The sequence below is a fragment of the Diadema antillarum genome, unplaced genomic scaffold, assembly GCF_040938485.1.
Source record: "Diadema antillarum isolate AM-2024a unplaced genomic scaffold, OU_Dant_1.0 seq00000059_RagTag, whole genome shotgun sequence".
Taxonomy (NCBI): Eukaryota; Metazoa; Echinodermata; class Echinoidea; order Diadematoida; family Diadematidae; genus Diadema; species Diadema antillarum.
The window spans coordinates 1,524,155-1,535,100 of NW_027271164.1; the positions used below are offsets into that span (position 1 = coordinate 1,524,155).

At 39.0% G+C, this 10,946-nt stretch overlaps 1 protein-coding gene across 1 annotated transcript in view; it reads left to right on the plus strand.

Annotated features, from left to right (window-relative positions):
• LOC139725792 (disintegrin and metalloproteinase domain-containing protein 10-like) overlaps positions 1-7,686 on the plus strand; it is a 50,023-nt gene extending 42,337 nt beyond the window's left edge. Inside the window, exons 9-14 of the mRNA XM_071636872.1 lie at positions 51-210; positions 4,147-4,281; positions 4,937-5,084; positions 5,722-5,836; positions 6,542-6,792; positions 7,401-7,686. Of these exons, the coding sequence (XP_071492973.1) occupies positions 51-210; positions 4,147-4,281; positions 4,937-5,084; positions 5,722-5,836; positions 6,542-6,792; positions 7,401-7,589 (998 nt within the window). The 3' untranslated portion in view covers positions 7,590-7,686. The remainder of the gene's footprint in view (positions 1-50; positions 211-4,146; positions 4,282-4,936; positions 5,085-5,721; positions 5,837-6,541; positions 6,793-7,400) is intronic.
• Positions 7,687-10,946: the final 3,260 nt, after the last annotated feature.

Here is a 10,946-nt window from a genome sequence, read left to right on the forward strand (position 1 = left end):
GAGTGATGTTTGGAGTAATTGTCACCTTCATCTTTGGTTTGCCATGGCAGAGAGTGACGTACCCATTTGTGGGAATCTGATCGTGGAGGGCCCTACTGATAATGGGGAGGAGGAGTGTGATTGTGGGTATGAGGATCAGTGCCAGGACCAGTGCTGCAATGCAGCCAGCTGCCAGCTGACCATCAGGGGTGGTGCCAGAGTACAGTGCAGGTAAGCCTCTCCCCAACCAATCACTCATCAGTCAGGGAAAACTGGACCCTGGTTCAGAAAGCTGTTGCAGAGGTATGCACAACTTTACAAATGACTGAAATATAAGGTGCCAATGTGTGAGCCCATTTTTTTTCCCTAATGTTTTAACAAAGTGTGACTGCATGTCAATATTTCATCTACAGTGAAGCAAAAATACACTTTCAATTACAATGTGTGTTAGCATGTAAGAATGATCATTATTATCTGAAAATTTCAACTTTACCTATTGAAATTAGCATTGATTAGGAAACCCTCATGGCTTGCCATATTTAAGTCATTTGTAAATTTGTGCATTACTTTACAAACAGCTTTATGAAACAAGACCCTGGAGCCAGAGGCTCCAGTGAGCCATGTTGATGATTACATTTAGGCAGAGACTCTGGGAAGTTGTCTGGCTGGGAACCACCAGCTCCAGCGATGATAATGATGATAACGATAGTATGTACATTTCTTTTCTTAAGGATCTCTAACTTCTGGAGCATGGAGATATAAGCCCGATTGTCAGAGTGGTTGTGCTCTCAATCGTGAGGTTATTACCTCCGCCAAGGGAGGAGGTCATGTTTTCGTTACCGTTGGTTTGTTCGTTAGTTTGTTAGTTAGTTAGTTAGTTAGTTTGTCCGTGTGCAAAATAACTCAAAAAGTAGTAAACCGATTGGGATGAAACTTGCAGGAAAGGTTGAGAATGATACAAATACCAAACGATTAACTTTTGGCAGTGATCCGAGAATTTTGGGGGAATTTATGAAGGATTTTTGACATTTTGGCACGTAGGGTCAATGAACTTGGGAGTTCAGGCTGTGCGTATTTGAGGTTTGCCTGCGTGCATTTGAGGTTTGCCTGCGCGCACTAAAGTGCGTGCTCTACTTTCTGCTGGGGTGAGGCACGCCATGCAGCTGAGTGTTTATGACGTAACAAAGGCTTCTATATTTGGAAATCTGGCAACTTTCAGCACACAATGCTATAGTACGTATGGGTGGAAATCACTGATATCTCTACGGAAGAGCAAGATCAGTGGCGAAAATGATTTGCATGCTTGGCGGAGGTCTGTGCTCTCAGAGTGCTTTTCTAGTTTCAGTTTTGCCCACCATCTGCTCATGGTTATCCACATTCGTCCACATTCGTCCACATTCGTCCAGTAGTAGTGTAGTTGATGCCTCATCCCACTCTTAACACCACTGAAAAGATTTTGATGATGAGGGGTCGTGCCAAATACACTAGACAGCTCACTTAAAGCTTGTTACAGTTTCTTTTGATAGATGTATACAGGATTTTTGTTTGTTTGTTTGTTTGTTTGTTTGTTTTTGTAATGGTAACTAAGCAGGTCTGAATCCAGACACAAGTGCAGACTACTGTGATCCTGTCATTTTGCTGGTTCTCATTCAACCAATGTCTTTTTCTATTTCTTTAATGACGTTGTATTCCATACTGGCACTACAAGTGAAATAATTACAGAATGAAAAAGGTTCATGCATGTAACACACTGTTCTCATAGAAAGATGAAAATATCAATCAGAAATAGGAGGAATAGTCTACTGTATGTGTAAGTTGATTTTGATCAAAATTAAAATTAAAGTCAAATGATAAGAGCAGCAAAAGTTTCATTAGAATTGAGCGATAGGAAAATGATTCGTCACAACGTCATAGTGTGCAAACCATGAAATTGTATTTTGTACAAATACATAAATACATTTTTGGTAAGTTGCTAACAATTGTTCCTTTAAACTGGAACCTCAATGATTTTCATCTTTGTCAAATTTGATATGTTTACACAGGGAATTTCATACCTTATATAGATATCCCCATTTTGGCTACTAATTAGGATCCTGAGAGAGAGAGAGAGAGAGTGATATAAGATACAGTGAAAAAGGGAATTGTTATATGACCTACTATCCCAGGAATATTGTCCTGATTTTGATGACGTCACAAGTTGTCTATGCTCTCTGCCAACAAGCCGTGCGCACCAAAGGCCAGCAGGTGCCTACCTTGCTTCCTATACAGATTCTGCTGTCTAGCTTGATCCCCAAGATATGGTTTGGAGGAAAATGGAAGACAGTGTTCTTGATTTGGGTTTTGAAGTGAACACCAACAAAGAGGAGGAAGGACTAAGGGTGCGTTTGAGCGCTCGTAAGTGAACAAAAATGAACTGACCTAAAGCATACTGTGCCAGATTTGTAGCGTTCGAGCGCTGTGTTGAGAAAGCGTACCTCGTGGGTTATGTTTAGAAGAGGTCACTCATTTTGTAGTAAAAGGGTCATTCACCTGGTGCACTTGAAGTACTTGCATCTGTACCGAACAAAGAGAATGAACTCTTTGCATTATGACATATGTGCATGTTACGAGCATCTTCACATGTGAATCTTTGGTACGCTTTTGGTACCCTTTTGGAGCACTTTAGGAAGTGGTCCACTTATGGCTCGGTACGGTACGGTATGGTACACTTTAGGAGCGTTCGAAACGCTCCTGTGGGGCTGGTATAGTATGGTACACTTCGCTTTAGGAGAGCGCTCGAGCGCACCCCGAGACGATACTGAGTCATGATTCAAACAGTTCTGACAGATTATTTGGTGGTTTTGACCCCAAAGCAGAAGGTAAACAATCAAGACATTGCTGCTAATGCCATTGCTGTGGCTGGAGTGCTGGCTGCATAGTTTCATGAACGGGGGAAGGCTAAAACAGCTGGGTGCTGGTGATGATAACAATGGTGAACAGTTTGCAAGGAGAAATAAAGACCTGTCGCGACTTGACCCTAATAACACTAGGAATTGATTTGCATGGCATTAATGTTGTTGTTCATTGCTTTCATTGTATTTTCCTATGCTTTTGTTACAACCATCACACTGACCGCATGCCATGTACTAGATATAGACAGTGCATAGCATGCTACATGATGTACATTACATGCATCATTGCGACTCGCTCATGCGCTCCCTGTGCTGGCTGCTTGAAGAGCCACTGCCACAAGGCTGGCCTACTGGACAATAATGTACTTGTGTACACATACATGTACACATGCCAGACTGTAATTTTAGCAGGAGCTTGACTTGCTATCATCATTGGACACGATTAATTTTAAAATGGATTTTTAGTCTGCTTCACAAAAGTAATACGTTTAGATATGAATTTCTGATTCAGATTTTTTTTTTTTCTGATTTCAGGAGTGTGCAAGCAGCGTACGCCGCAAAGCTCGCGAAGAGTGACAGTGAGTTGTTTTGAGCGATGATATGCAATTCATCGTCCATATCAACAGTTCCCAATAACTCATTTGGTTCAAATTGACAGGAGTGTTTTGAAATGCACTATTAAGTATTTCATGTGATTTTGAGATATCTGCATGTATAGAAAGTACATTAGTACATTAGTGCTGATACGTGTACGCATAGGCCGTTGTGAAAATGTGTAATCCACTTGTGACGTCATCAAATCATAGGGTGAGATTCTGCTAAGAAAGCACTTAGATGGGTGTGGACAATGAGAGTTAACATTCTCTTTTAGTTATTTTCTATGTGGGAATACGTCTGCAAAAGTGCAATATTTATGTATAGTGTGTTCTCAGCTTTTACTAAAAGTAATATTTGCTGATTTTAGGATTTTCATAGAAGTTCCAGTTTAAGCAGCCATAACTTCATGTCAAGGACACAAGTCTATATGCCATTCAATTTTTTAGTATAATGTTATCTGTTATATTTTAAAGGAAATTTCAAGAAGGAAAATTTAGTGAAGATGTTCTTGCTCAATAAAGATCAATTTGGAATGGTGTGAGAGGTGTTTGTGATATTACAATCCAGCTATTGCAGCAGAAAATGTCAGCTGCACAAGAAATACACAAGAAAAATTGATTCAGTACTTGCTGATGTCATAATGATGTGGCTCCCCCCCCCCCCATCCCCCTCTCTCCAGTCCTTCCCAGGGGCCGTGCTGTAACAGTTCCTGTAACTTTGAGGGCATGGCATCGGGTAAACAGTGTCGACAAGCCGATGAATGCAGTGAAGCTTCATTCTGTGTATATCCTTTTGGTCTACAGTGCTTCATATTGTAAAATCTCATGTACCGCTGTCTTGTAGTCATTCTCTACCATTCCACACTCCTGTGAAAAGAAACAAAAAAGTTCCTCATCTGCTAACTGTCCCTCACCCTCCATAAAAGAAAAAAAAATGCTTAGTAGTCATATTCATTTCATGATGTTAAAAACATGATAAAACATGGTTTAGCAGTGTTTTATAAAAAATTTTACAAGAAGCTGAATGATGCGTTGTTTTGTTTTTTTCTACATATTCAGTTTATCTTTTTTTATTAACAGAAATATCTTTTACATTATTTACAAAACTGATTTTTGTTATTTTATGTACTGTGTACTGATTGTCATTGTGTACATTTGTATGCCATTTTGTGTCGTTAATTATTACTGTTATTATCTTTCTCCACTTGTTAAATGTCTGAATAATTTTTTTTTTATTTTGTTTTACTTTTATTCTTGTTTTTGTTTTTACACAATAACGAGTTACTTGAATCTCTTGATGTGTTTAGTTTTCATTATTCTTGATGTGTAAGGTGATGTATCACAGGGCTGGATGCTTACGTACTTCGTAGTCTAATGGCCCTGTCAGGTGGCCAAACTACAAACTATGTGTCTACATACAATATTAATATGACAGTTCTGTATGTTCATATTTCTACAACGTCCTCTAAGGCATACACATTTCATTCCATCTGAGTGGTGTCATGTTTTGGTCCTTGACTTCTATTCATCCACTGACCAACAAGCTGCATGTCCCCAATCTGTTGCAAAGGCAGATTTAACGGAGTGTAATCAACACACACAAGTCTGCAAGAGTGGGGTAGGTTGAATTTACATGGCAAGTTCTATACTTTTGTTAGCCCTGGCCGATGTGTCGCTCCCTTGCGTCTTATTCATTTCATGTATGTATGTTGAATTGTATAAAAATGATGATGATGGTGATAATTATAATATTGAAAATGATAGTAGTAATAGTAGTAGTAGTAATAGTAGTAGTAGTAGTAGTAGTAGTAGTAGTAGTAGTAGTAGTAGTAGTAGTAGTAATAATAATAATAATAATAATATCTCCCTCTCTTTATTACACACGCACACACTGCATGGTGCAAAAACGTAATTGCTATACAAAGCTTTTGAAGAGTTAAGTAGTATATAAAGAAATTAGATATATTTAAGATCATGCTATGAGAGATGACAAAGTAGTGATCTGCAATTATTACTTTATTCAGTCTAGAATCAGGACTCAATTCATTCCAGATATGGGGAGCATTATGTCTGACAGAATTAAACATTGATTGGGTAGACATTTTTTGGTAATTATATTTGTTACAGGAACGAGTGTTATATGAATGAATAGATTTGTTGTATGAATGAATAGATTTATTTAGAATAAACATGTTTGAAACTTTTCAGTGATGTATTCATCCATTTTTTTAATGATATCCTGCTTGTCTGGCCAGGAATGTCAAGAATCAATCTGCGTCAAGTTTGGTCTGACGGAATGTTTCTGTGCCGAGTTGGAGAGCACAGATCTTGAGGAAGCTTGTCACATCTGCTGCATGAGTTCTAATGGAAGTAAGTATCATTAAAGTTAAAATTTACCATTTGCAGATGAAACAAAAACCTAGCATTTGTGCTTCAGAATACTTCTAAAATGTGAGTTAGGGATAGAAACAACCAATGTGAAATTTGAACCAGTATAATCGATGTTAAGTATTGTTAAATATACAAAGTGTGAACAATAGTTAATAATAAGAATGTTTCCAGACTAAACTGTCTACATAGTTTTGGTTTACTGAGAAGAATAGCGATATCTCCTTATATTTTAGGCTTTATTGCAAAATTTCTTTATGGTCTGATGTTTTGTGATACAACTGACCTGCACATATGCATCAAAAGTGATATCTTGAACATTTTTTAAATCTCTGCTCCCAAAGGTACACAGGACCTTTAACTGTGTTGGATAAGTTTGCAATGTATTAAAGTATCATCAAGTCTGTTGCATTAGCTCTAGTGGATGTAGGTTCCTGCCAACGCTGTTGGCTTTGTTACAATGAAAGTAATGACCACAAACTGTGCTTGAAGGAATGGATGAATTGTGTGCCCAGGTGACTTTCACCCAGACTGAAAATTCAAGGTAATGTTAGAAAAGAATTTGGTATAAAGTATACAACCTATGTATCTTATAATATATCATTCAGTTTTGTTGATGTAACAATATGTTTATCTCTCTACTCCAACTCAACCCTGCCCTGCCTGTCCTTTTCATCCTGTGTGTAGCTTGTCAGTCCAGTCGTCATATTCCAGCCATGCAGGCCCATGTTGACCAGTGGGGTCAAGACGAGGAGTTGCCCGATGAGACGACGGTCAAGGTTCTCTACCAGATGCCGGGCGCTCCCTGCAATGAGTACCAGGGCTACTGTGATGTCTTCTACAAATGCCGTAACGTGGATTCCAACGGTCCACTGTCCAGACTGACCAATGCCATCCTCAACCCAGAACTCTATGCCAATATTGCCAACTGGATCCAGGTACACTGAAAAGCTTGATATATGCTTTGCCGCTATTAGAGGTAATAACATTAGTATATAGATTTGGGAGATATTACATCTATACCCTTCCAAGTCTAAAGGTATTTTTGTCATAGAATTTAACACATTAACAGGTGAGAAATGAACAAAATATGTCCAGTTTCACTCTTTACTGTAAAAGTGGTTTCTTTCGCGGTGGTTTTATTTTCGCGCTTTTCGCGCTTTGAGGTTGAACCGCGAATTTAACATCACGCGAAAATGTTTTGAACTCGTGGCTTGTTACAACGCTATCATTATCGACCGCGAATTTAAACACACGCGAACAAGTCGGCACCGATGGAAACCGCGAAAGTTTCTGTACGCGAAAGAAACCACTTTTACAGTATTACTTCTTTTAGACACATTATTAGTCATATTATGTATGCAACCACCCCCTGCTTCCCTCTAAAGAATAGGATGTCTGATAAAAAGTATCAAACAAAATAGCTCTGACCTATATAAAACCTGCAGTTAATTTTGATTTCCTTGACGCATGATGGCTAATCTCTCCCTGGCCTGTACTGGAGTGATGTGTTGTTACCGTATTGTTGTTCTTGTTCCTCCTCCAGGCCAACTGGTGGGCAGCAGTGCTCATTGTTCTGGCAGTCATCATCTTTATGGGACTCTTCATCAAGATCTGCAGTGTTCACACCCCCAGCAGCAACCCCAACCTGCCCAAAGCTCGCAAGGTGTCGGTCCCAGGCACCCTCAGGAGACGGCAAGCACCCAGGGATCACCAGTCCATACCCATGGCATAGCCACACCCTTCCTCCCTACCCCCCTCCCTTCCCCTCCCCTTGCATCCCTGGTCTTTTTCTGCCCCTTGCTTTCTTAGGGTGTTAAACCAGTAATGAACCAGCAAAAAGTCAGTCCCTGTGACACACCTTATCATACCATTATTGGATGATAGTGTGGTGCTGATTAAGAATACAACTGTTTCCACGTCTGTCAACAACTCCTGATGTATTCGTCTAAGTATCATCTTCTTGAGTCAGCAAAGAGGGAAGGTGTGTTGCAGGGTTCAAATTGTGAGACACATGAAAATATTTGTATCTTTTATGAGATCCACTTTCTGACACTATCCTTGTCTCTATGCGTCGTGATCTATTTTAGTTGAGTGCATAGCGACAAGGCTGGTGACTTGTAGGGATCAAATTTTGTCAAATAGTCACCAACTCTGACGTGAACTTTTCAAGAAAACTTTCCTTTCATGATTCTCAGTATCAGAAATTGCGTTCCAAAGTTGACCCACAGTCATACAACTTCTATCTCTGAGAGAAAATGTGAGTATCAGGAGTAATTGCAGAAATGTGACGACAGATTTAACAGTAAGCATTAGGTCAAATCTTTCTGAGTTAGAAGACTGAAAGTAAGACTAATGATACGGAGTTAAAACACGTGCATCATGATCAAAGTGAGGAATTTTCCTATTATTCGCCTTGAGGAGGTATGAAAGTTAAAAGATGAAGGCAAAGCCTGGCCAAACTCTCTTCTGATTGATCTGTTTCCATTACCTCTAGGAATGGGGTCAGTATTGTGCAAAGTATTTGTAGATTTTATTATCTTGGTGGGAATGGCTGAAAGGAAAGTGCATGCACATATCAACCCCTCCCCCCCCCCCCCCTTGTTGGATCAATAACATATAACCAGCGTATATTATTTCTACGATAATCTTCTGATATGGTATTGGTTCAGTAAAACAAGGTGCCAATCTCACCCCGAGTACTGCCACCATGAATTTATTTGTTAAGCAGAGAGGGATGGTGATAGTTGTCATTTTCAGCTCATTCCGTAGGATGAATTCTCGGTGATACTTACACTGAAAAAACTTCCTCCTGGCAACATCAGACTTTCTGGATCCTGGATGCATGTGACCAGCGTCCATCGCTGGAGAAGAATCAGACATGATTTGCATAGAGACACTTGATTCTTGCATGATGGTGTGTAAGACTTGCCACGTGTGTCGAAAGGCGTTCATCTCAAATGTGAGACGATGGTGGGATGGGGAACATTCTCAAGCAAAAGTTGTTGCTCTTTGCTAGCAACTTGATGACTGCATTCATGGAACACAAATTCGTGCGCATGAAGAAGCACCAAAGTGAAATTGGTAATATATTGACTATTTTAAAAAAAATGTTTGCACTGATTAATTGATGATGAGAAAATGATATGCAAACTACCATGCTGTTGTGGTAAGGATAAAATCATATGAGAGTGTTTGATGTACTGATGTGCATTCAAATAATGTTAAAAAAAAAGCACTGTGTATATGATGCACATCTGTTAACTTCAAGACTAAGTCATATGCCAGGTGGTAGTTTTTCATCTCTTTTTCAAAACACATGCAATGCTTTTCCAGTGTTTGACTCATATTGTGGTGCATCAATGAAAGAACAATTCTGTGATAACTAAGAGTTTTCCACAGATGACAAAATGTGGAGCAGTTGTATTATTTGTTCTTTCAAGTGGTAGTTTTACAAGCAAACTGATATACTGGGTTTCATTCTCCAGCACTCAATATACCTCACTTGGTGTCCTAATGTCTTCATATATACAAGGTCGATTTTGAACAATTCATATCCATAGAGGCTTTTCAGATATGTGTAATTTTTATCATTGTTGGGTTGTCTGTTTGTTTTGTGATATGTCAATCATTTTCTGAACATTATGATGACTCACATATATTGTGAGGTATACTTAGTGCCAGATTAGTCTGAATGTGCCACAAATGGTCAAAGGTTTCAGTTGAAATACTTCTTTCCTGTGCTAATAAGTAGATTGTGCCAGGTAGGGAAAAGTTGTCTGTAGATCATGTAGCATGCTTACCAGTAGTGTTTGCCATTTCCCTCACTTGTAATAGCCAAGATACATGTTGTAAGACCTTCTGCTATTAACAGTGTGACCTTTGACCCAGAGCACACTGAGCACAAAGTCCAGAATCTTCTCAAACAATGCTGTGCCTTTTTCTTGATAAAATCTAAGAGGGAAACTTCTTATCGCTCACACCTTTTGCTTCCTTTTTGTTTATGAATTCAGTTCTTCAGTACTTCATGTCCTCAATCTTTTTTCTTTTTTTAAATTAATTTATGCTCTCTTAGGTAGTGAATGCATGCATTTAACTTCAAACATGTTGATATAATTTTGATTTGTATCTGTTATTCTGTGCCATGAAGATGTTTGCAGACATGGATAATGAGAATTAGATTAATTTGTGCATTGACTTTTATCTGAACCGATGTGATAAAAGAAGCCTTACTAGACCAGTAGAGGGCAGCACACCACTCTGTTGTCAAGGCCTTCTCCAGGCAGAAGCTCACTGACTTGATTACCACATCGCCATGGTTACCACAGCCAAGGATATCAAAATCATATCCAAAGGAGAAAATTTCACTCTGAGCATTTCTGCATAATGCTACACTGTCAGGCTAGGGGGTGGGGGAAAAAAAAATGCCCCCTTTTGCCAAGTTAGTCACTTGCTATGTATAAGGGACTCCATTGGAAGTAGAGTGCATGATATGAAATTAAACAACATTAAGAAACATGATAGAGTGGAATTCGGTCTCAGTGCTGACGGATAGCGTGCAAAGTTCATCACTGGATCGTTGTTGAGTTCAAGTTTCTTGGCATGTGTATTGCAAGGGGCTGTGCTCCTTTAGCTGAACTATAATAAAGTCTCTTTCCCAATCTCCAACACTGGACAGTGCTGTCAACCACATGTTGCATGCTTCATTTGTTTGTAACTGCAGTTCAAGTCACAAGTTCTTCTTTTTTTTCTTTCCATTAGCACTGTCTGCTATTAATTAAATCGCAGGGATTGTTTTTAATGTGTTGGTAATTGCATAGCGTCTTTTTTCTACCAGGATTCACATCTTCAATTTTGTTGTTTCATCTCTTGCCCATTTCCCAACTCTGAGAAATGCACTATATTTTGATCAAAATTTAGAGGTTATCTCTGATGCCATTGCAGTGATGTGTTTGCAAAGTATGTCAAAGTCAAGTAAAATTTATACCTTATATGCAAATTCAGCATAAGACAAAATTAGAATTGTACATTTTGCAGTGTATTTTTTTTCCCAAGGCAGTGATCATGTATCATGTAAGGTTTAGACTCTAGG